General features: G+C 36.9%; 1 protein-coding gene across 7 annotated transcripts in view; it reads right to left on the bottom strand.

The window, feature by feature from the left end:
* TSGA10 (testis specific 10) overlaps window positions 1-27,406 on the bottom strand; it is a 135,043-nt gene that overhangs the window by 104,032 nt on the left and 3,605 nt on the right. For 4 of the 7 annotated variants that reach the window (XM_073239891.1, XM_073239896.1, XM_073239889.1 and 1 more), the window contains exons 2-3: window positions 21,462-21,587; window positions 7,259-7,474 (exon numbers count right to left, since the gene is read on the bottom strand). Coding sequence is in view for 3 of the 7 variants with exons in the window: in XM_073239889.1 (XP_073095990.1) it covers window positions 7,259-7,474; window positions 21,462-21,587 (342 nt within the window). In the remaining 4 variants the exon portion in view is untranslated. Of the gene's footprint in view, window positions 1-7,258; window positions 7,475-17,764; window positions 17,859-21,461; window positions 21,588-27,406 lie in introns of those variants that run through there. The other 3 variants (XM_073239897.1, XM_073239890.1, XM_073239894.1) reach the window with 3 other exon arrangements.

Raw genomic sequence — 27,406 nt, 5'->3', positions numbered from 1 at the left:
AAAAAGCAAGACCCATCTATATGCTGCTTACAAGAAACTCACCTTAAACCCAAAGATAAGCATAGACTAAAAGTCAAGGGATGGAAAAACATATTTCAGGCAAACAACAGTGAGAAGAAAGCAGGGGTTGCAGTACTAATATCAGACAAAATAGACTTCAAAACAAAGAAAGTAACAAGAGATAAAGAAGGCCACTACATAATGATAAAGGGCTTAGTCCAACAAGAGGATATAACCATTCTAAATATATATGCACCCAATACAGGAGCACCAGCATATGTGAAGCAAATACTAACAGAACTAAAGAGGGAAATAGACTGCAATGCATTCATTGTAGGAGACTTCAACACACCACTCACCCCAAAGGATAGATCCACCGGGCAGAAAATAAGTAAAGACACACAGGCACTGAACAACACACTAGAACAGATGGACCTAATAGACATCTATAGAACTTTACATCCAAAAGCAACAGGATATACATTCTTCTCAAGTGCACATGGAACATTCTCCAGAATAGACCACATACTAGCTCACAAAAAGAGCCTCAGTAAATTCCACAATATTGAAATTCTACCAACCAATTTTTCAGACCACAAAGGTATGAAAGTAGAAATAAATTCTACAAAGAAAACAAAAAGGCTCACAAACACATGGAGGCTTAACAACATGCTACTAAATAATCAATGGATCAATGAACAAATCAAAATAGAGATCAAGGAATATATAGAAACAAATGACAACAACAACACTAAGCGCCAACTTCTGTGGGATGCAGCGAAAGCAGTCTTAAGAGGAAAGTATATAGCAATCCAGGCACACTTGAAGAAGGAAGAACAATCCCAAATGAATAGTCTAACATCACAATTATTAAAACTGGAAAAAGAAGAACAAATGAGGCCTAAAGTCAGCAGAAGGAGGGACATAATAAAGATCAGAGAAGAAATAAACAAAATTGAGAAGAATAAAACAATAGCAAAAATCAACGAAACCAAGAGCTGGTTCTTTGAGAAAATAAACAAAATAGATAAGCCTCTAGCCCAACTTATTAAGAGAAAAAGAGAGTCAACACAAATCAACATAATCAGAAATGAGAATGGAAAAATCACAACAGACTCCACAGAAATACAAAGAATTATTAAAGACTACTATGAAAACCTATATGCCAACAAGCTGGAAAACCTAGAAGAAATGGACAACTTCCTAGAAAAATACAACCTCCCAAGACTGACCAAGGAAGAAACACAAAAGTTAAACAAACCAATTACAAGCAAAGAAATTGAAACAGTAATCAAAAAACTACCCAAGAACAAAACCCCGGGGCCGGACGGATTTACCTCGGAATTTTATCAGACACACAGAGAAGACATAATACCCATTCTCCTTAAAGTGTTCCACAAAATAGAAGAAGAGGGAATACTCCCAAACTCATTCTATGAAGCCAACATCACCCTAATACCAAAACCAGGAAAAGACCCCACCAAAAAAGAAAATTACAGACCAATATCCCTGATGAATGTAGATGCAAAAATACTCAATAAAATATTAGCAAACAGAATTCAACAGTATATCAAAAGGATCATACACCATGACCAAGTGGGGTTCATCCCAGGGATGCAAGGATGGTACAACATTCGAAAATCCATCAACATCATCCACCACATCAACAAAAAGAAAGACAAAAACCACATGATCATCTCCATAGATGCTGAAAAAGCATTTGACAAAATTCAACATCCATTCATGATAAAAACTCTCAGCAAAATGGGAATAGAGGGCAAGTACCTCAACATAATAAAGGCCATATATGATAAACCCACAGCCAGCATTATACTGAACAGCGAGAAGCTGAAAGCATTTCCACTGAGATCGGGAACCAGACAGGGATGCCCACTCTCCCCACTGTTATTTAACATAGTACTGGAGGTCCTAGCCACGGCAATCAGACAAAACAAAGAAATACAAGGAATCCAGATTGGTAAAGAAGAAGTTAAACTGTCACTATTTGCAGATGATATGATACTGTACATAAAAAACCCTAAAGACTCCACTCCAAAACTACTAGAACTGATATCGGAATACAGCAAAGTTGCAGGATACAAAATCAACACACAGAAATCTGTAGCTTTCCTATACACTAACAACGAATCAATAGAAAGAGAAATCAGGAAAACAATTCCATTCACCATTGCATCAAAAAGAATAAAATACCTAGGAATAAACCTAACCAAGGAAGTGAAAGACTTATACTCTGAAAACTACAAGTCACTCTTAAGAGAAATTAAAGGGGACACTAATAAATGGAAACTCATCCCATGCTCATGGCTAGGAAGAATTAATATCGTCAAAATGGCCATCCTGCCGAAAGCAATATACAAATTTGATGCAATCCCTCTCAAATTACCAGCAACATTCTTCAATGAATTGGAACAAATAATTCAAAAATTCATATGGAAACACCAAAGACCCCGAATAGCCAAAGCAATCCTGAAAAAGAAGAATAAAGTAGGGGGGATCTCACTCCCCAACTTCAAGCTCTACTACAAAGCCATAGTAATCAAGACAATTTGGTACTGGCACAAGAACAGAGCCACAGACCAGTGGAACAGATTAGAGACCCCAGAAATTAACCCAAACATATATGGTCAATTAATATTTGATAAAGGAGCCATGGACATACAATGGCAAAATGACAGTCTCTTCAACAGATGGTGCTGGCAAAACTGGACAGCTACATGTAGGAGAATGAAACTGGACCATTGTCTAACCCCATATACAAAGGTAAACTCAAAATGGATCAAAGACCTGAATGTAAGTCACGAAACCATTAAACTCTTGGAAAAAAACATAGGCAAAAACCTCTTAGACATAAACATGAGTGATCTCTTCTTGAACATATCTCCCCGGGCAAGGAAAACAACAGCAAAAATGAGCAAGTGGGACTACATTAAGCTGAAAAGCTTCTGTACAGCGAAAGACACCATCAATAGAACAAAAAGGAACCCTACAGTATGGGAGAATATATTTGAAAATGACAGATCTGATAAAGGCTTGACGTCCAGAATATATAAAGAGCTCACACGCCTCAACAAACAAAAAACAAATAACCCAATTAAAAAATGGGCAGAGGAACTGAACAGACAGTTCTCCAAAAAAGAAATACAGATGGCCAAGAGACACATGAAAAGATGCTCCACATCGCTAATTATCAGAGAAATGCAAATTAAAACTACAATGAGGTATCACCTCACACCAGTAAGGATAGCTGCCATCCAAAAGACAAACAACAACAAATGTTGGCGAGGCTGTGGAGAAAGGGGAACCCTCCTACACTGCTGGTGGGAATGTAAATTAGTTCAACCATTGTGGAAAGCAGTATGGAGGTGCATCAAAATGCTCAAAACAGACCTACCATTTGACCCAGGAATTCCACTCCTAGGAATTTACCCTAAGAACGCAGCAATCAAGTTTGAGAAAGACAGATGCACTCCTATGTTTATCGCAGCACTATTTACAATAGCCAAGAATTGGAAGCAACCTAAATGTCCATCTGTAGATGAATGGATAAAGAAGATGTGGTACATATACACAATGGAATACTACTCAGCCATAAGAAGTGGAAAAATCCAACCATTTGCAGCAACATGGATGGAGCTGGAGAGTATTATGCTCAGTGAAATAAGCCAAGTGGAGAAAGAGAAATACCAAATGATTTCACTCATCTGAGGAGTATAGGAACAAAGGAAAAACTGAAGGAACAAAACAGCAGCAGAATTACAGAACCCAAAAATGGACTAACAGGTACCAAAGGGAAAGGAACTGGGGAGGATGGGTGGGCAGGGAGGGATAAGGGGGGGGAAGAAGGGGGGTATTAAGATTAGCATGCATGGGGGGGAGGGAGAAAGGGGAGGGTGGGCTGCACAACACAGAGAGGACAAGTAGTGACTCTACCACATTTTGCTAAGCTGATGGACAGTAACCGTAATGGGGTTGTTAGGGGGGACCTGATATAGGGGAGAGCATAGTAAACATAGTATTCTTCATGTAAGGGTAGATTAAAAATTTAAAAAAAAAAAAAAAAAAGAAAGAAAGAAAAGGGGATTACTCGTTAACAGGATAAAACTATTGGTAAATCAAAGATCAACGCATGCTTTAAATATCCTTAATGTTGATCACTTAAAGGGTGTCAGATGATCAGCTATGGAGGTACTCTTTTCTGATAATATTCCTTTCTCTTAATTAAAAAAAAAAAAAAAAAAAAGCAGTTACTGTGTGCTGACCTCCAATGAGTTCTGCACAGTGGTATAGAGGGCATGTCAAAGTGTGGGCAAAGGGTCTGTTTGTTTCTACGCAGAAGATCAAGGCCTAGCTTGGATACCCAGAAAATGAAATAAGATACGATATGAGGAGGAGCTTCCGGCATCAGCACTCTCTGGAGGACTCGTGCCGGGGGATGATCATCAAAAAGCCTCCCCAGGGATCCGGACGATGCTGCGGTTGTGGCTGCATCCAGCCCACCGTCTCCTGGACTTGCCATAAGAAGGAGGAGGGAGATGTCTAGGCTGGCATGTGCATACAGTGAGACAACGAATTTGACTGGATCTGTACTGTTGGAACTCAACCAGGAGTTGGGAGGGGTGCAAGTTGTAGCACCCCAAAATCTCATGACTATAGACTATCTATGGTTAAAAGAACATATGGGATGTGAACAGATCCCAGAAATGGGCTGCTTTAATTTGTCTGATGGTTCAAGTACAGTTGGAAAATATCCATCATATTATAGATAAATTTTCACAAATGCCTAGGGTGCCTAAATGGTTTTCTTGGCTTCACTGGAGATGGCTGGTAATTATAGATTTGCTTTGTTTATGTCACCGTATTCCTATTATGTTAATATGTGTGTGCAAATTAGTTAGTAGTTTAAAACGTATACATACTTAAGGTACTATACAAGAAGATATGTCAAAGAAATAATCAATCCTCCCAAGTTTCCTTCATATGCTACATCTATAGCTTTTCTTCTTCCTTCCTAATTACAAACCTTAAATAGAATTCGTGCCTCATATCGAATTTACCGAGTATCATAATTCCTCCAGGTGGTAAAGATACCTCGAGACAAATGCTGGGCATAGAAGCCACAGGGCATAAATCTGCAAAGAAGTAAAAAGCTAACCTTTGCAAACAATATGGCTTCTCTCTCACTTACCAACTTTACATTTCCCTGTATGGCCCCGGAAGATGACTGGTTAGCCAGAGACGGGTAAGATTCCTCAAGGGAGGAACAACCTAAGACAGGCACAGTCGCAGGGGGGCCATCAGGTGAGAATTTGGGGATCAACAGAGGTGAGGCTCAGAACCTCACCCCCCCTGCTTTGAGAGAAATCTTCTGCATCCGTGGATGTCTTGCTGCCCTTGTCTAGCCTGGATTAATACTTAGTCCATAGGCACACACCTGATCATCTGATCATCTACATTTGCCTTCTTACAGCACTAAACTATGTTTTCTACCTTTATCTTGCATCTACCTACCACTTCAGCATTTTATTAAAAATAAAAATAATAATAATAATAGGAGAAATGTGGGATCAACATATAAATCAAGTACAAAAATCAAATGAATATTCATATTTGACCTGATGGTTTATAGGTCATATTGCATGATCAAAACCGAAAGTTTCTGTGATGAATGCCCTTGTACTGTTCACCATGTAAGAATTTATTCACTCTGTAAGAATTCGTTCACCATGTAAGAACTTGTTCGTTATGCTTCAGAAGATTGGAGACTGACGAGAATTAGGCTTGAGATGGATTAATGATTGTACATTGAGCATTGACCCCCCTATACTGAATTTTATTGTTGTTAACAACCATTTGATCAATAAATATGAGAGATGCCCTCTCAAAAAAAAAAAAAAAAAAAAAAAAAAAAAAAAACAAACCATTCTTATCTTCTCTTTCAAGTAATTCTCCTAGGACCTCCTCCAAGCAACAGTGCTGAAGAGGACTGTGTGTTTATGTTAAAGTAATAAACTTCTTGTATTTAAATATGCCTTTATTCAGACTTTTCACTAATTTAGACATACTTAGTCTTTACATAGTGTAAATATGTGAGATCACTGCATATAAGCAAATACTATCCTAGAGTTCATTAGGTAGGCTCCTAAATTTCAAATTACTGTAACAAATAATATCTTCAGTAACACTATGTTCTCAGCCTGATCATTTAAGTGCTTTATCATATGCTACCAAGAATAGCATATAATATGCTTTATTTTATGCTATCAAGAGTACATTGAAAGGGTGTTTAAGAAATAACACGTAACAACAATTAGCTTTGGGAAACTATCTTACTACAGATATAATTTACTAATTTGGTGACTAATAAAATCAAGATGAATAAGCACAGCCACACATTATCATTTAGGAATTCATTCGTTTGCTTTTTGGCTTTCAAATATATTCTGTATCTTGCTTATAAGCCATTAGGCAGCAATGAGAAATGAACTGTCTTCATTTTAAAATTGCACTTAAATTCCTAGTTTCTAAATTTCGTGGCAAACTATAAAACCCAATCAAATAAAATGTTTATCAAAATATCATAAAGCCAAAAGCAATTAAAATAATGTGGTAGTGACATAGAAAATGGCAAATTAATCAGTGAAACCAAACAGTCCAGGAACAAATCCATGCATGTATGAGAATTTAGTAGCTGTTAAAATTGTATTTCAAATGGGTAACAAAGGACAAGTCAACCCTACCTCAAAATAGAACAAAGAATTTTCAGCAAGATTAAAAACTTTAAAAAAATTATTTAAAGCATTAAAAGAAAACTAAGAAATATTGAAGGGGCAAAGTTTCCTGCCTCCTCCTTCTGAATTGCCTGATCCCAGCCTCAGCTTCTCTGCTCCACGCTCCTCTCAGATTCCAGCATTTCTCTCTGGTCCTGATGAAGGCTGGTTAGCTCAGTTAACACCCTAGGCTAGGGCTAAGAACCCCAAGGTTGTGAGTTCAGTCCTTACATGGCTGGTTTTCCTTTTCCATTTCTATCAACCTCATTGCTTGGGGAATCTGCTGCCTTGCATCCAATGATAGGTACTGCACTTACTGAAACAAATTCACATGTAAGTAGACCTACATAGTTCAAATCCATGTTGTTCAAGGGTCAATTGTATAAATTAATCCTCAGAATAGACATTGCATGTCAATTATACTTCAATAATTTAAAAAAAAAAGTCCTGGTCAGTGGTAAACATAATACCTTTGCTTCTTCAAGTTCCTTGTCGGCGGTATCCACCACAAAATTTTTCTCTTTTTCTAGTTGCTCTGCTAGTTGGTCAATTTTAATCAATTCTTTACAAAGATGCTCATTGTGGCTGGTTAAATCATCTACTTTACTGCTTACCACCTCTTTACTATCCAAGAGTTTCCTAACATATTCTTCCAAGCCATGATTTGTCTGTTTGAGATCTTCAATCTGTTATAATTAGAAGGAAAATAATCACATTAAAATATTTACTTAGCTTCCCTCTGAGGAAAACAACTAGGTGACTGGAATTAGGAAGGGAGGTTGCTTCCCTGGCAAAGAGACTTAACTATATATTTTTGTTTTCTGAATTTGGTACCATGTGAATGTATTTCCTATCTGAAATACATTAAATGAAAATTTGAAGATTTACAGCTATATCTTGAAAGACAATTTACAGTTAATAAAAAATTTCTATTGATTTTTAACCAGACAGAAAATTGGCCAAATATTTGCAAAAAAGAAACCATGGTCTTGAAATTATTTAATTTTAGCAATACCATCAATTAGGAAGTCTTTAGAATTAAATTTCTAATTATTATCAAAATGTTAACTCTTCAGAAGAAAGTCCTTTTGAATAAATGTATCAGTAACTTACATGACTAAGCTAAATATCAAATCAATCAGGTATTTGCTGACTAAAATGGAGGACCACAGCTTTCCTTCCCAGCCCACTATCAAATCATCAAAGGATGAAGAAAAGGGCCTTTTCTATCACAAAGGTATCCAAATGCCTTTAAAGGAAAAAAAATATATTTCATGCATTAGACAATGATTATATATCAGGAACTACGTTAAATCACAAAGATACAAGATAGGTTAGGGACCTATCCTTAGAGAATATACTGTTACTTGAGGAAATACAAATACAGTATGTTAAGTGCCAGAACAGAAACATCTATGATATAAGGTGGTGGCACAAAGGTCTTTTCCATAGTATCTGTCTCTCATTGTATATTTAATAAACATTTATTGAGCACCTACTATATTCAAGGCACTGTGTTGGCATCCTGCAGAAGATGTAAAAAAGAAGAAAAAACAGTCTCGGTCTTTAAGGAGCTTCTAGAATTGCTATATCCCTTATCTAATGTTATTCTTAGTTCTAACATTATTCTTGCCCTGACCTTGCCCTTTGGAAATAACTATACAGATAGCTTTTTCAGAATCATCAAAATGAACAAAGTTTTCTTTAAAGATATAAATGTTATCTATAATTTACCACTATATAAGTAAATATCATAAAGGTCACGAATTATATTTAATATACTACATTCAGTAAATACATACCAATAAGCATGGTAAAAGCCATTATTTTAATCCAACACTCCCTTTGGCATTTTGTAAGGGACACTACCTTGCAGGATTTAGAGGTAAAGAGTTGAAATAGTCAAACCCAGGAAAAGAAAAAATTTCAAGAATTTTTAAAAAATCAAAAAGGGGAACTGTAAGTGCACTTATTTCCTTAGTTAAGTCTTTCATTACAACTGGCCTGAATTTCAGCAGTATCTCCTACTCTCTTCTCTTTTGGCCTTCTTCCCAAACACAAATACAAATTTTTTGAAAATGCAAATTTGAAATGACTCTTGAAACCATATGGTGCTTCATCACACTGAGAATAGGATGAAAAAATGCCATTTGTGATCCCAGCTGTACTGACCTGTTCAGCCTAACTTTTCACCATCCCCAAAATATACTTAAGCTCCAGACATGCTGTAGGAAACAATCTCACTAAACTCATTTTAAAAGCTATACTAGGGAAGTTGTTGCAAATATTATATACTATGTCCCAGAGCCCTCTTTGTAAGAATTCCCAATGGAAACTTTGCTCAAGTCTCAATTTCAGGAAAACATATTATTTTTTGGAGACCTGGTTTGTTCTTACACTATGGACCAGGAATTATTTAACTAAAATTTCCTTTTTGCCTTTGCCTCCAATAATTTTAAAGCCAGCCTGCAGCCTCCCTCAACCAGTATGGAAATAGTGTGTAATGATTTCCTGTCTGTCTATTCTTATCCTATGCTTTCCCTAAGTTTCTTTTTCCCCTACTCTTATTATCTAAGCTATTTTCATTACTAGTATTGTTTTAAACTATAGAATAGGGGATAAGCAAACATAAACTTCAATTTATCTATCTGTATGTCTTTCTTTGTTCATGGCCATATTTATGAGCAACAAGAGCGCACTAAAAATGTTCACTAACCTCCGACTATACTGGGACAGGTTAAATGCTTCTCCTTTTGGTGCTCCAATAAAGTCTCTTATTTAGTTTTCTTAATATTTTATAAGATGCATTACAATCATTTATTTCCCTGCCCCTTGCATTAAATTCTAAACAACTTTAGAGATAGATCTCTAATTTCTGTATCAACACAACTCTCCTTTCTGTATGGTTCATTATATATGTAGCACATACTGCTCAAATTATTTTTTTATTAAGGTATCATTGATAAACACTCCTATGAAGGCTTCACATGAAAAACAATATGGTTACTAGATTCACCCATATTTCAAATTATTTTTAAATGAATAAAATACATTATATAAAAAAATGAACACTCCCCCACCTGCCATCAAGCCTTACTCAATTTCAAGACACAAATACTTAGAAGAGGCAGTTCACTTAGAGAAGCAGAAAGGATGTGGGCTTGGTGCTTAGGCAGGCTGACTTAATCCTGGTACAGTTTTTTACCAGTTAGTTAACCTTGGGCAATGCACCATATTTTCTTGATCCTAAGGGATTTATCTGATTTCAGAAAAAATAAATGGAAGCTTCCTGAGTCTCAATGTTCAGTGGAGAAAAAAGTTGTAATTTTCAGGGTGTAGTTAGAAATAAAAGTTCCAGTAAAATTTCTCACCGGTACTAGGTACTCAAAAAGTAGGGTGAAAAAAAAAAAGTTTATTTTGAAGTAACTATGAACTCACAGGAAGTTGTAAATATAGTACAGAGATCTCTTGTGGCCTTAACCCAGCTTCCCCAAAGAAGACATTAAATACATCTTAAATCATCACTGTGCATTATCAAAGCCAGAGATTTCACATTAACAATGTGTGCATGTTTTTCTATACCATTTTATCATATGTGCAGACTGCTGTAACTATCACCTCGGTGAGGTAAAGACTATTCCATGACCACAAAGATGGAGCTCCTGTTACCCCTTTATATTTACGTGCTATCCCTCCCCACCTTTAACTCTTAGCAACTACTAATGTCAACAATTTTTTCATTTCAAAAATGTAATAAAAATTAAGTCATGTGATAAAGATCACAGTATGTAGTTTTTTGACAACGGCTTTTTCACTTGGCACAATGCCTTGAAGTCTGCCAAGTTATATGAATGAACAGTTCATTCCTTCTTATTGATGAGCAATATTCCATGGTATGGATTACCACAGTTAGTTTAATCACTCACTGATGAAGGGAAAATTTAGTTGTTTCAAGTTTTTGGCTATAACAAATAAAGCTGCTAAAAACGATTTTATACATGTTTTTGAGTGGGCATAAGTTATCTTTTCTCCAAAATAAATGTCCAGGAATACAACTGCTGGATTGCTTGGTAAGTGCATACTTACTTTCATAAGAAATAAACAATTTTCCAGAGTGGTTGTACTGTTTTTCATTCCCACACAATGTATGAGTGACCCAAGTTCTCCTTATCTTTGTCAGAATTTGGTATTATTATTTATTTTAGTGCTCTTATAGATACGCATTAGTATTTCATAATGGTCCTAATTTGAATTTCCCATGTTTACAAAGGATGAACATCTTTTTTTTCCCAGAAGGTATTTTTTTTATTAAGGTATCATTGATACACACTCTTAAGAAGGTTTCACAAGAAAACCAATGTGGTTGTTACAATCACCCTTATTATCGAGTCCCCCCATACCCCATTGCAGTCACTGTACATCAGTGTAGTAAGATGCCACAGAGTCCCTATTTGTCTTAGCAATACTATCTTTCCCGTGACTCCACATACACCATGTCCACCAATCATGATACCCCACAATTCCCCTCTCCCTCCCTACCCACCCATCCTCACCCACCCACTCCTTTGGTAACCACTAGTTCCTTCTTGGAGTCTGTGAGTCTGCTGCTATTTTGTTCCTTCAGTTAATGTTTCGTTGTTATTCTCCACAAATGAGGGAAATCATTTGGTAGTAGTCTTTCTCGGCCTGACTTATTTCACTGAGCATAATACCCTTTAGCTCCATCCATGTAGTTGCAAATGCTAGGATCTGTTTCTTTCTTATGGTTGAATACTATTCTATTATGTGTATGTACCACCTCTTCTTTATCCATTCATCTACTGATGGACACTTAGATTACTTCCATATCTTGGCTATTGTAAACAGTGCTGCGATAAACACAGGAGTGCATATGCCTTTTTGAATCTGAGAAGTTGTTTTCCTTGGGTAAATTCCTCAGAGTGGAGTTCCCAGGTCAAATGGTATTTCTACTTTTGGTTTTTTTGAGGAACCTCCCTTTTGCTTTCCACAATGGATGAACTAGTTTACATTCCCACCAGCAGTGTAGGAGGGTTCCCCTTTCTCCACATCTTCACCAGCATTGGTTTTTCCTATTCCTTTCAATGTTGGCCATTCTAACTGGTGTGAGGGGATATCTCACTGTGGTTTTAATTTGCATTTCCCTGATCTCATAATTAGTGATGTGGAGCATCTTCACATGTATCTGTTGGCCATGTATCTGAATTACTTCTTTGGAAAACTGTCTGTTCATATTCTCTGCCCATTTTTTAAAAGGGTTATTTACTTTTTGGGTCTTGAGGCATATGAGTTCTTCATACATTTTGGATGTTAACCCCTTGTCAGATATGTCACTTACAAATATATTCTCCCATACTATAGGATGCCTTCTTGTTCTGCTGATAGTGTCCTTTGCTGGACAGAAGCTTTTCAGCATGATGTAGTCCAATTTGTTCATTTTTTATATTGATTCCCTTGCACAAGGAGATGCATTCAGGAAGTTGCTCATGTTTACATTCAAGAGATTTTTGCTTTGTTTTGTTGTAAGAGTTTTATCATTTCATGACTTACATTCACATCTTTGATCCATTTCGAGTTTATTTTGTGTATGGGGTTAGACAATAATCCAGTTTCATTCTCTTGCATGTAGCTGTCCAGTTTTGCCAACACCAGCTATTGAAGAGGCTGTCATTTCCCCACTGTATATCCTTGGCTCCTTCATCGTATATTAATTGACCTTACATGATTGGGTTTCTATCTGGGCTTCTAGTCTGTTCCATTGGTCTATGGATCTGTTCTTATGACAGCATCAAATTGTCTTGAATACTGTGGCTTTGTAGTACTGCTTGAAGACAGGAAGCATAATTCCCCCCATTTTATTCCTCCCTCTCAGGATTGCTTTGGCTATTCGGGGTCTTCTGTGGCTCCATATGAATTTTAGAACTATTTCTTCCAGTTCATTGAAGAATGCTGTTAGTATTTTAATAGGGATTGCACTGAATCTGTAGACTGCTTTAGGCAGGATGGCCATTTTGACAATATTAATTCTTCCTAACCATTAGCATGGAATGTGTTTCCATTTATTAGTATCTTCTTTAATTTTTCTCATCACTGTCTTGTTGTTTTCCAGGTATAGGACTTACACTTCCTTGATTAGGTTTATTCCAGGTATTTTATTCTTTTTGATGAGATTGTGAATGGAACTGTTTTCCTGATTTCTCTTTCTGCTAGTTCATCGTTAGTATATATGAATGAAACAGATTTCTGTTTATTAATTTTGGACCCACAACTTTGCTGAATTCAGATATTAGATCTAATAGTTCTGGAGTGGAATCTTTAAGGTTTGTTGTGTAAAATATCATGTCATCTGCAAACAGAGACAGTTTGACTTCTTCCTAGCCAATCTGGATGCCTTTTATTTCTTTGTGTTGTGTGAATGCCATGGCTAGGACCTCCAGAACTATGTTGAATAAAACTGAGGAGAGTGGGCATCCTTGTCTTGTTCCAGATCTTAAAGGAAAAGCTTTCAGCTTCTTGCTGTTAAGTATGATGTTGGCTGTGGGTTTGTCATATATGGCCTTTATTATGTTGAGGTACTTGCCCTCTATACCCATTTTGTTGGGAGTTTTTATAATGAATGGATTTTGAATTTTGTCAAATGCTTTTTCAGCATCTATGGAGATGATCATGTGGTTTTTGTCCTTCTTTTTGTAGATGTGGTGGATGATGCTGATGGATTTTCAAATGTTGTACCATCTTTGCATCCCTGGGATGAATCCCAGTTGATCATGATGGATGATCTTTCTAATGTATTTTTGAATTCGGTTTGCTAATATTTTGTTGAGTATTTTTGCATCTATGTTCATCAGGGATATTGGTCTTAAGTTTCTTTTTTTGTGGTGTCTTTGCCTAGTTTTGGTAGTAGAGTGATGTTGGCCTCGTAGAATGAGTTTGGGAGTATTCCCCCCTCTTCTATTTTTTGGAAAACTTTAAGGACTATGGATATTAGGTCTTCACTAAATGTTTGATAAAATTTAGCAGTGAAACCATCTGGTCCAGCGGTTTTGTTCTTATGTGTTTTTTGATTACCAATTCAATTTCATTGCTGTAATTGATCCATTCAGATTTTCTATTTCTTCCAGGGTCAGTCTTGGAAGGTTGTATTTTTCTAGAAAGTTGTCCATTTTTTCTAGGTTATCCAGTTTTTTAGCATAGAATTTTTCATAGTATTCTTTCATAATGCTTTATATTTCAGTGGTGTCTGTGATTTTTCTTTCTCATTCCTGATTCTGTTCATGTGTGTAGACTCTCTTTTTTTCGTGATAAGTCTGGCTAGGGGTTAATCTTTTTTGTTTATTTTCTCAAAGAACCAGCTCCTGCTTTCATTGATTCTTTCTTTTATTTTATTCTTCTCAATTTTGTTTATTTCTTCTCCAATCTTTATTATGTCCCTCCTTCTACTGACTTTGGGCCTCATTTGTTCTTCCTTTTCTAGTTTTCTTAATTGTGAGTTTACACTTCATTTGGGATTGTTCTTCTTTCCTGAGGTAGGCCTGTATTGCAATATACTTTCCTCTTAGCACAGCCTTTGCTGCTTCCCACAGATTTTGCGGTGTTGAATTACTGTTGTCATTTTTCTCCATATATTGCTTGATCTGTTTTTATTTGGTCATTGATCCATTGATTATTTAGGAGCATGTTATTAAACCTCCATGTGTTTGTGGGTTTTTTCATTTTCTTTGTGTAATTTATTTCTAGTTTCATACCTTTGTGGTTGGATAAGCTGATTGATACAATTTCAAACTTTTTGAATTTACTGAGGCTCTTTTTGTGGCCCAATATATGATCTATTCTTGAAAATGTTCCATGTGCACTTGAAAAGGTGTATCCTATTGCTTTTGGATGGAGTGTTCTGTAGATGTCTGATAGGTCCATCTGTTCTAATACATTGTTCAGTGACTGTCTCTTTACTCATTTTCTCTCTGGTTGATCTGTCCTTTGGAGTGGTGTGTTGAAGTCTCCTAAAATGAATGCATCGCATTCTATTTTCCCCTTTAATTCTGTTAGTATTTGTTTCACGTACGTAGGTGATCCTGTGTTTGGTGCATAGATATTTATAATAGTTATATCCTCTTGTTGGACTGACACCTTTATCATTATGTAATATCCTTCATGTCTTGTTACTTTCTTTGTTTTGAAGTCTATTTTGTCTGATACAAGTACTGCAACTCCTGCTTTTTTCTCCCTATTAGCTGCATGAAATATCTTTTTCCATCCTTTACTTTCAATCTGTATATGTCTTTGGGTTTTGAAGTGAATCTCTTGTAGGCAGCATATAGACAGGTCTTGCTTTTTTATCCATTCAGTGACTCTACGTCTTTTGATTGGTGTAGTCAGACAATTTTCAGTTACAGTGGTCATCGATAGGTATGTATGTATTGCCACTGCAGGCTTTAGATGTGTGGTTACCAAAGGTTCAAGGGTAATTCCCTTACTATCTAACAGTCTAATTTAACTCACTTAGTATGGTATTACAAACATAACCTAAACATTCTTTTTTTTTCCTCCACCATTCTTTTTCTATTTGGTATCATATTCTGTACTCTTTGTCTATCCCTTGATTGACTTCGGGGGTAGTTGATTTGATTTCCAGCTTCTTAGTAAGTAATTGTTCTACTTTCTTTACTGTAGTTTTATTCCCCCTGATGACAGCTATTTAGCTTTAGGAACACTTCCATCTATAGCAGTCCCTCCAAAATGCACTGTCGAGAAGGTTTGTGGGAGGTTCTCTCCCAGCTTTCGCTTATCTGAAAATTGTTTAATTCCTCCTTCAAATTAATTGACAATATTTCCAGGTAGAGTAGTCTTGTTTCAAGGCCCTAGTGCTTCACTGCATTAAATATATCATGCCACTCCCTTATGCCCTGTAAGGTTTCTGTTGAGAAGTCTGATGATAGCCTGATGGGTTTTCCTTTGTATGTGATCTTTTCTCTCTCTCTCTACCTGCTTTTAAAAGTCTGTCCTTATCCTTGATCTTTGCCATTTTAATTATTATATATCTTAGTGTTGTCTTCCCTGGATCCCTTTTGTTGGGAGATCTGTGCACCTCCATGGCCTGAGAGACTATATCCTTCCCCAGATTGGGGAAGTTTTCAGAAAATTACCTACTCAATGACACTTTCTATCCCTTTTTCTCTCTCTTCTTCTTCTTCTGGTTCTTCTATAATGCAAATGTTTTTCCATTTGGATTGGTCCCACAGTTCTCTCAATATTTCATTCTTAGAGATCCTTTTTTCTCTCTGTGTCTCAGCTTCTTTGTATTCCTCTTCTCTAATTTCTATTCCATTTACCGTCTCTTCTACTATATCTAATCTACTTTTAAATCCCTTCATTGTATGTTTCATTTCAGATATGGAATTTCCTAATGATTGAATCTGCATCCTAAATTCACCCCTGAGTTCTTGAATATTTTTCTGTACCTCCATGAGCATGTTTTTAATTTTTATTTTGAACTCTGTTTCAGAAAGATTGGTGAGTTCAGTTTCATTTGGCCCTTTTTCTGGTGTTTGTCAGATTTTGGTTTTAACCAGGTTCCTTTGATATTTCATATTTGTAAGTGGCACCCTCTATTGTCCAGAAGCTCTAGTCTCTGGTGCTGCTCAGCCCCTGGAGTGATGTCGGGGGTCACAGGGAATCAGCACTGGTGCCTGGGGGTGGGAAGAGCTGTTTCCTGCTTCCTGGCTGCAGTGCCTGTCTCCACTGTCAGAACCAGTGGGCCCAGCAAACAGGTGTAAGCCTTTGTGCTTTGCTTTGTAGCTGCTGTAGGTGGGGCCTCCCTCTGGCTGGCCTGACGCCAGAGCAGAGACTGCCGATTTGTGAGCCAGTGCCAGCAGGCCAGGAGGGAGGTGCAGCAGGCTGCGTATCACAGTGGAGGGTCTCAGATATGAGTAGCCAGCCAGGGGGGTGGAGTACCTGAAGCCCCTGAAAGTTCCCAACCTGCTGGGCGGAGTCTGCCCAAACAACCTTGTCCACCTATCCCTTTTCCCATGCAACAAGCTCCGTGCAGGGCAAGCTCCGTGCATACCCCGCCCCTCTAGCTGCTAGGAAGCCTCTCAGACTGCTGCCTTTCCTTTGTTCCAGAGCGGCTGGATGTGGATCCCGTCCTCCACAAATGGCTGGAATCTCAGTCTCTCCAAGTATTTCACCTGTCTTAGGTTTCCAACCTCACTAATCTTCAGAGCACCATTTAATGTAGGTTTGTACTCCCAAAGCAGATCTCCAGGGCTAGGTGTTCAGCAGTCCTAGGCTTCCACCCACTCCCCACTATGTTTCTCTTTCTCCTGTCAGTGAGCTGGGTTGGGGAAAGGGCTTGGGTCCCACTGGATCAAGGCTTTGGTATGTTACCTGCTTTGTGAGGTCTGCTCTGTTCTCCACATGTATACAGTCTGGCACAGCCTTCTTTCCTGTTTCATTTTTAGGATTAGTTATATTAACTATATTTTTGTATTATATGTGGTTGTGGGAGGAGTTCTCTGTCTCACCTCTCATGCCACCATCTTGAATCTCAGCACTCAGGATGAACATCTTTTTATGTGCCATTCATCAACCACATATGTTTCTGTGAAATATCTCTTCATGTCTTTTGTTCATTTTTTAGTTGGACTGTATGCTTTTCACTGCCGAATTTTGATAATTCTTCATGGTTCTAGATACGATTCCTCTGGCAGCAACATTGTTTGTAGTTTGCCCTTTCATCCTAATAATGGGGTGTTCACAGAGCAAAAAAAACTTAAATTTTTAATGAAGCCGAAATCAACAATTTTTTCTTTTCTGAATCATCTTTTTGGTGTCAGGATAAACATGTCTTCCTAAAAATTCCATTAGCTATCCTTTTAGGTACCTCTGCTGGCAACCAATTTTCTTAGTTTTCTTCATCTAAGAATGTCTTGATTTTCCCTTCATTTCCAAAGGATACTTACACCAGATAGAGAATACTGAATCAACAGCTCTTTTCCTCCAGCACTTGAAAAATGTACCACTTTCTTCCATCTACTTCCATGGTTTCCGATTTGATATCATTTGAACTGGTGCTCCCCTATAGGTAAAAAATGGTTTCTCTAGTTACTATCAGGACTTTTTTTTGTCTTTTGTTTTCAGAAATTTGACTGAACTGTCTTGACATGGATTTCTTTGAGAGATTCCTAGAAGGTAAATACTCACTTTTTAAAATCTATTTTATGTCTTTTGCCAAATTTGCAGGCTAATTAGCTATTATTTATTTTAATACTTTTTCAGCCCCACTCTCTCTTACTGGGACTCCAAATATTAGCATTTTCTGTTATAGTCCAACCTATACCTGAGCCTCTGTTCACCTTTTTAAATCTATTTTCTGTTGTATGATTAGGTTATTTCTATTTTTCTATTCTCATGTTCACTTACTCATTCCTCTCTCAATTCTGTTTTGGTTACAATGAGTTTTAATTTGTTACTGTATTTTTTTAACTTTTTTGATTGTGTTAAATACATGTATCATAAAATTTACCATTCTAACCATTTTTTAAAGTATACAATTTGATGATATTAAGTACATTGACAATGTTGGGCAACCATCCTATATCCATTTCCAGAACTTGTTCATCTCAAACAAAAATTCTGTACCCATTAAGTAATAACTTTCTCCCTATGAACTTGCCTTTTCTAGGCACTTCATATAAGTGGAAGATACATTATTTGTCCTTCTGTGCCTGGCTTATTTCATTTAGCATGTTTTCAAGCTCATCCTTGTTGTAGACTCAAATCAGAATTTCACTCCTTTTAAGGTTGAATAATATGCTATTGCATGTACATACCACTTTTTGTTTATCCATTCATCTGTTAATGGACATTGATGGATGAGTTGTTTCAATCTTTTGGCTATTATGAATAATACTGTTATAAACACTGTTATACAATTATTTGTTTGAATTTCTGCTTTTCAACCTTTGGGGATATACCTAGGAGTGGAATATCTGGATCATATGATAATTCTATATTTGACTTTTTCAGAATCTCCAAAAGTTTTTTCCACCATGGCTGCAACATCTTACATTCCCACCAGCAATGCACAAGAGCTCCAGTTTCTCCATATTCTAACACTTGTTATTTTCTGTTTTTTTGATAATAGCCATCCTAATGGGTGTGAAGTGATATAGCATATATATCATGTGGCTTTGATTTGCATTTCCTTAATGGTTGGTGATGTTGAACGTCTTTTCATATGCTTGTTGGCAATTTGTACATCTTCTCTGGAGTCTATTCAGTCCTTCATCCATTTTTGAATTGGGTTGTTTTTGTTTGTTTGTTGTTGAGCTGTAACAGTTCTTTATACATTCTGGATATTAATCCCTTCCCAGATATTTGATTTGTAATATTTTCTCCCATGAATTTTTTTAATACACTTAATTTTTTTAGAGGAGTTTTAGATTTACAGAAAAGTTGATCAGTAGAATACAGAAAGTTCCCACATACCCATTCTCTTCCACAGCTTATGTACATCTTGTATTAGTGTGGTACATTTGTCACAACTGATGAACCAACATTGATAAATTATTATTAACCAAAGCCTACAGTTTATATTAAGGTTCACTCTTTGGGTTGTAGAGTTTATGGATTTTGACAAATGTTAAATGACAGTTATCCATTATTACTGTTATACAGAATAATTTCACTATCCAAAAAATTCCCTATGCTTCATTACCCTTCCCTCTCTCCAAATCCCTGGCAATCAGTGATGTTTCTGTTTCTATGTTTTGTCATTTCCAGAAGGTCATATAGTTGGAATCACATTTTCAGACTGACTTTTTCATTTAGCACCATGCTTTCAAAGTTCTTTCATGTCTTTTTGTGGCTTTATAACTCATTTCTTTTTTTCAATGAATAATATTCCAATGTGTGGATGTACCACCATTCGCTTATCCATTTACTTAATAAAGAACATCTTGGTTGCTTCCAAACTTCCATTTGGTTCTCCTTTACATCTTATTTCTCTAAGTTTTTCTGTTTTTTTGTTTCAAACATGCTCAGAATTGCTTATTGAAGCATTTATATGATAGCTGATATAAAATCCTTACCAGATAATTATATCTGATTCACCTCTGTGCTGGCATCTCTTGAATGTTTTTTTTCATTGAAGTTGACATTTTCTTGATTATTGGAATGAGGAGAGATTTTTTTTTATTGAGAACTGCAAATATTTGAAGACTCTGGCTCATGTTTTAGTATGCTCCTGTGACAGTGCTCCAGGTAGAAAACCTGGGCACTGCTTTGTTACTGCTAAGTGGGGGTGGAAGTCCAATTTCTCCAATAGGCTTCTACTGACACCTGGGAGGAGAGAGCTCCTTATTACTGCTAGGCAGAGATGGAAGTTCAGCTTCTCACTAGGCCTCTGCTGATACCACCACAGACATGAAGAACAGAGGCACCTTGCTGCTGCTTCCACATGTCCCCAGCTGCCAGTGTGAGTGGGTGGACTTGTTACTGCTGGGGTGGTAAATATCCTGACTCTGCATTAGGTCTCCTCTGATAACATCCCAGCAAGGATGAAAGCAGGCACCTCTCACTACCAGGCAGTGGTACATGCCTAGGTTACCCATGTAATCTCCACTGACACTATAGGGTTGGAGACTTCCCTACTGCCTGGTGGGCACAAGAGTCTTGGCTCCCCACTCGTATGTCTTTCATACCACCAGGGCTTGGCTTAGGGAGGCCTAGGATTGGGGGCATTAAGTGCAGCTAAGGCTCCTTGTTACACACCAGCAAGAGTTGAAGTCCAGGCTCTTTGTTCAGCTTTGGCTGACAAGAATGGGGCTACAGTTTTTTCCATGGTGTTTACTCAGAGCAGACAATTACTGTCTAAAATCAATCTGCCTTGCTAGGTTGCCCCTTTCCTAATCCTTTGACTACAGAGGGGTGGCTCTTCTGAGACTTTTGTCTGCACACCTATGGTTATTTTCAGGTGTCAGTTTTTCCAGCACTCTGTCTGGGATATATAGAGTAAAACAAAGATCCAAGAATTTACTAATGTGTTGTTCACTGTTTGTTGAGATCCCTAGACAGTCTTCCTTTCTTACCCCTCCTTTCAGAATGTTATGTTTGTTTTACACATTATGTTCAGTGTTTTTAGCTGTACTTAGTGTGAGGAATAGGAAAAAGTAAGTCTACTCCATGTTCCTAGAGTGGACGTTTCTTTTAGTAGCCTTTAATAGCTATACCACATCAAGCACCAAGAGAAAAGAAACAATACTCATTGTGGAATTCAGAGACCTGGATTCAAAGCCTAACTTAGGAGTTCAGAGAAATCCTAGCTCTGTCACTCGTTACTCAAACATCATAATTCTTCAACCCTTGGAATGTCAGCTTCAATGTCTATAAAATGGAAATAACATCACTATTTCACAGGATTGGCAGGATTAAGAAAGATTATGGACTTGAAAGCACCAGATACAACCCTTGGCACATAGTGTGCATTCAGTGACTCTAAATCTATGTATACTAAAATGGTTAAGATAAAATGGAGTGGTTTTAGATCCATAAGACTTAAATGAGCAGTGAATTAGTACTGATTCTCCATCTTCTTATTTTAAAATAGGCCCCACCCCAAACTAATTCAGGGAAATAAGTATATAAAATAAATGTAACCTGTAATTTCAGTGTAGAGATTAGTTTATCTTGATTTCTCACTTCTTGTTCTAGCTGGTGAGTATTCTGGTATTTTTCAGCTTCGGAAACTGGAGCCCCTAGAATATCATGTTCTTTGGTGGTAACCTAGTGGAAAGAATGAGAATACTAGAGAGGCATTCATTTTAAAACAGCTTTGTGATTTCTCACAACAATCAATATATTTTGAAAATTAACACATTCTTAAAATACACTTTCGATTGTTTTTAATCTTATACACCAGCTAAGATTTCATTAAGTTTCACTTTCTCAAAATGCTATGTTATAAAGTTTTTCTGTGTGTTTTCCAGATATAAACTACAATAATGAACATCATTTCCAAAAGACATACTCCATCCTACCCCTTTGGTAATCACCATTCAGAAGAAATATGGGTCAGCAGCAAACTGAGCAGTCTGCTTCCAAGCCTGTGTTGTCCAATATACTGGTCACTAGTTACCTGCTTATTGTTGCTTCTGTATATTAAAAAAAGTTTGCTACCCATATCATCACAAAGGGCTAATGTCCCTAATCTATAAATAATTCCTACAACACCCTAACAGAAAACCTGGAAAAGGATATGGAATGGCATTTCAACAGATAAAGAGATATTCAATCTCACTATTTAGACAGATAGAAATTTAACACTGAGATACTGTTTTTTAACTATCACATTGGCAAAGATCAAAAATTGGATATATAACAGCATTCTTATACATTACTGGTGGCACCCTAAATTAATACAATATTTACAGAGAACAATTATGTAAAATCTAGCAACATCACAAATGTACATAGCTTTAATAAAAAAACTCTAGGAATTTTTCCTACATATATATTTGCATGTGTGTAAAATAACAAGTGTTAAGGGTTTTTCACTTTAGCATAATAGACATACTACTTTGCATTGTGCTTTTTTACTTGATGATGTACCTTAGAAATTGTATAAGTAAGGGAAATAATTTGTTCTTTCCTTGAGTTAAGGCTGCCATAATGTTAAGGAACAGAGAATTTGCTACAGCTATCCTAGATGCTATTCTGGTAATGCAGATGGTTTTCTACAAAATCTAGTGCTTGGGAAATTAGAGGATTAGGATCCCCCAGTCACTGATCTTGGATTTAACCTTGTGCAATCCAGCACTCAGCAGTTTGACAGATTTTCCTTTTCCTTTCCCTTAAATAAGACACAAATCTGCTTTACTGTTCTTCATTTCAGCAATTACGGCCTAAACTGGAAGTTCAGCATTAGATCTCACCACGTATTTCTATTTATGAATCATTTAGGCCTTTATGGGTTAGGTCCAAATCCCAACTACTGTTTCTTACATAGTTTCTATTGAAAAATGTATTCCTAGTTATAAACATTTGACTTACTCTATTCACAGTATGCCTGAAATATTACTTTTCTAAAAAGCTGGTCAATGATCCTGATTTGGCAAGTTCGGAGACTACACCATGAATAGCAAGGATTTAACTAAAGTATAAACCTGTTTAACATTCAGAGTGTTTCATAATATGCTCCTTCCCACTTCCCCAAACCTATCTCCTATTTGACACCAAGAACCTCTCTAGTAAAGACAAACTCTACACATTCTTTACACATACACTCAGAAACACATTATGTTTTGTTCATGAGTTTTGCCCTCACGCTTTCCTTCATTTAACTAAAGACATATCTAAGGCTCAGTTGAATTTCATATTCTCTAGGAGACTTTCTCTAGCTTCTCCATCAAATAGTGATCACTTATCACTTACAATTTATGTAGCTATTTATTTTTTCTGGTATCTCCTCCTCACAGTTATCAGAATCTTAAGAATAAGCAATGCCCTTGAGTTCTCTGTATTCCCACTAATCTGCACAGAGTTCTTTGAATAATCGAAAGGTATCAATAACTATTTGTAGAGGTTGATAATGAAGCAGTGTACTAAAGCAGATAAAATTGAACTTACCTTCTTCTCCTTGGTAAACTGAACAGTCAAGTGGGGATTCCATAATATTACCTATCAGGCTAGTCTAGAAATTAAAAGTAGGAAGAAGACAAGAATCTACCTAACAACTATGAACAATTATATTACGGTTACTACTTTCCTTGCCCTAGCTTTGGAGGCAATAGAAAGGGTCAGAAATCAGTGTACCTGAAATGCCTGTGCCCTGGCCTGCCGGTTACCCCACCCCAGACCACCTGAGTATCTTCCACATTCCCATGATTTCGAAATGGAACTTTGAATGGAACCTGTGTTCCTGTACAGATCTCAGAGAATACAAGTAAAAGTACTTTGTAAGCAGCAAACTGTTATCATGAACACCCAAGCCAGAGTAACAACCATTCTGTGCAAGATAGCACAGTGGTTAAAAGCATGTTTTTTAGCATCAGACTGCTTATGCTCATGATGCTAGTAGTTCTGCCGCTTCTCAGCTGCATGACCATGGGCAAGTTACTTCTCTGGCCACTTCTTCCTCACCCATAAAATAGGGATGATAATAATACTTGCTTCATAGAGTTGTTGTGAAGATTAAACAAGTTAATATACGCAAAGTACTTTTAACAGCATCTGGCAATAAGACATGCTTATATATATTACTGGCAACCAATTTCTACCAATCTTTTCCCTAAATCCCATACATTTCTTCCATCCTTATTATTACTATTTCAGTTCATACCCAGAGTCAAAAATTGAAGGGTAATCATTATTTGCTTTCCCTGACTCCCCTTCAAATCCACCAACAGCCCTGTTGGTTCTACCTCCAAGATATATTCCAAATCCGTCCACTTCTCTACATTTTTATTACCACCTCCATTGATAGTTCAAGTCACTATCATCTCCCACACGGATCACTGCATAGGAAACCATAGTTTCCTACTGGTCTTTTCTGCTTCTACTGTTGCTCCCTACAACCTGTTTTCCAAACTGTAATCAAAACACTTTAAAATAATGAAGTCCTGCTCAAAAACACTCCAAAGGCTTTCTACTACAATCAGAACAAAATCCAAACTTTTCAAGGCCCTACATGATTTGACTCCTGCTTTCATTTCCCTAAATAGACCTAGTATTCTCCTTTTTCACCCACCAGCTTTAAAGGTGTTCTAGTCCTCTATCATACCAATCTCCTTCCACTTCGAGGCCTCTACCCTTGCTTTTCTTCTGTCAGGAACCTTCCTCCCCAAGCACTTTGCATGGCTGGCTCCTTCTTACCCTCAGCTCTTTGGCTCAAATGTCAAGAGGGCCCTCCCTTACTCCTACCTAAAGTAGCCTCTGTCTTAGTCACTCTCTCATTAGGTTATTTGCATTTAACACTATTCAAAGCTGCATCATTTATTTCTTCAGTTGTTTACTGTCTGTCTACACTTACTAGAATGTAAGTTCTAAGAGATCTAGGTTCTTGTTTGACCACTGTTACACCCCCAATGTCTAGAAAAGTGTCCAGTACAAAGTTGGTACTCAATGAAACATTTTCAAAATAATGTATTTTGATGACTCAAAGTAATTTTAAAATGGGAGGTATGGAAGTAAATCTGAAGAGGACTAATAAGTGAATGTGTAGTAAAAACTATAGATAATTTTTACTTTAGGAAACACGATTGTGAGAAGAGGAGTAGTAGAGGAAAGTTAGAAGAAGACCGGTGTGTTGAAGGGTCATTACAAGAGTAGGAAAACTTGTCCTAATTCTCTGTATACCAAGGACCCCTTTCAAAATTAACAAAAGCTCTAGGTACTCTCTTCAGGAAGTGCAAACACATACAAAACTTTATAATTTCAGGGGGTTCAAGAACTCCCTAAAGTTCTTGTACTCCAGGTTAAGAAGTCCTACAGTATAAGCACAATGGAGATTCCCAGGACATGGATTAACTAATGGACAAAGACCCCTGAGCTAAGAGGAAACACATGTAAAGGATGCACCAGTGCTCTGAGATAAGAAAGAAAAACAAGGTCAGGTGAAGATTTAGATGAGAAGGGTTAAATAATATTAAGTCCCTGATTATTAGAGAATACTATGGAAATCTATATGGTAACAAACTGGATAACCTAGAAGAAATGAAGAACTTTCTAGAAAAATACAACCTTCCAAGACTAACCCAAGAAACAGAAAATCTAAACAGGCCAATTACCAGCAATGAAATTGAATCAGTAATCAAAAAACTACCCAAGAACAAAACCACAGACCACATGGATTCACCACTGAATTTTATCAGACATTTACAGAAAAAATAATTCCCATTCTCCTTAAAGTTTTCTAAAAAATAGAAGAGAAGGGAATACTTCCAAACTCATTCTATGAAGCCAGCATCACTCTAATACCAAAACCAGGCAAAGACACCACAAAAAAAGAAAATTACAGACCAATATCCCTGAACATAGATGCAAAAATACCCAACAAAATATTAGCAAACCAAATTCAAAAATACATCAAGAGGATCATACATCATGATCAAGTGGGATTCATCTCAGGGATGCAAGGATGGTACAACATTTGAAAATCCATCAACATCATCCACCACAGCAACAAAAAGAAGGACAAAAACCACATGATCATCTCCATAGACTCTGAAAAAGCAATCGACAAAATTCAACATCCATTCATGATAAAAACTCTCAACAAAATGAGTATAGAGGGCAAGTACCTCAACATAATAAAGGCCATGTATGACAAACCCACAGCCAACATCATACTTAACAGCAAGAAGCTGAAAGCTTTTCCCCTAAGATCAGGAACAAGACAAGGATGCCCACTCACCCCACTTTTATTCAACATAGTACTGGAGGTCCTAGCCACAGCAATCAGACAACACAGAGAAATAAAAGGCATCCAGACTGTAAGGAAGAAGTCAAACTGTCCCTGTTTGCAGATGACATGATATTCTACATAACAAACCCTAAAGAATCCACTCCAAAACTACTAGAACTAATATCTGAATTCAGGAAAGTTGCAGGACATAAAATTAATACACAGAAATCTGTTTCATTCCTATACACTAATTATGAACTAGCAGAAAGACAAATCAGGAAAACAATTTCATTCACAATTGCATCAAAAAGAACAAAATTCCTAGGAATAAACCTAATCAAGGAAGTGAAAGACTTATACCCTGAAACTACAAGACACTCCTAAGAGAAATTAAAGAGGACACTAACAAATGGAAATTCATCCCATATGGTCTTGGGTAGGAAGGATTAATATTGTCAAAATGGCAATCCTGCCTAAAGCAATCTAAAGATTCAATGCAGTCCCTATCAAAATACCAACAGAATTCTTCAACAAACTGGAACAAATAGTTCTAAAATTCACATGGAACCACAAAAGACCCCAAATAGCCAAAGCAATCCTGAGAAGGAACAATAAAGCAGGGGGATCTCGCTTTCCAACTTCAAGCTCTACTACAAAGCTGTAGTAATCAAGACAGTTTGGTACTGGCACAAGAACAGACCCATAGACCAGTGAAACAGAATAGAGAGTCCAGATATTAACCCAAGCATATATGGTCAATTAATATATGATAAAGGAGCCATGGATATACATGGGGAAATGGCAGCCTCTTCAACAGCTGGTGTTAGCAGGACTGGACAGCTACATGTAAGAGAATGAAACTGATCACTGTCTAACTCCATACACAAAAGTACACTCAAAATGGATCAAAGACTTGAATGTAAGTCATGAAACCATAAAACTAGAAGAAAACACAGGCAAAACTCTCTTGAATGTAAACATGAACTTCTTCATGAACATATCTCCACGGCAAGGGAAACAAGCAAAAATGAACAAGTAGGACTATATCAAACTAAAAAGCTTCTGTATAGCAAAGGACAACATCAGTAGAACAAAAAGGCACCCTACAGTATGGGAGAATATATTCATAAATGACAGATCCAATAAGGGGTTGACATCAAAAATAAATAAAGAGCTCACGCACCTCAACAAACAAAAAGCA

Source organism: Manis javanica, chromosome 1, assembly GCF_040802235.1.
Source record: "Manis javanica isolate MJ-LG chromosome 1, MJ_LKY, whole genome shotgun sequence".
In the NCBI taxonomy this organism is placed as follows: Eukaryota; Metazoa; Chordata; class Mammalia; order Pholidota; family Manidae; genus Manis; species Manis javanica.
This window is presented reverse-complemented; position numbering and strand designations above follow the sequence as displayed.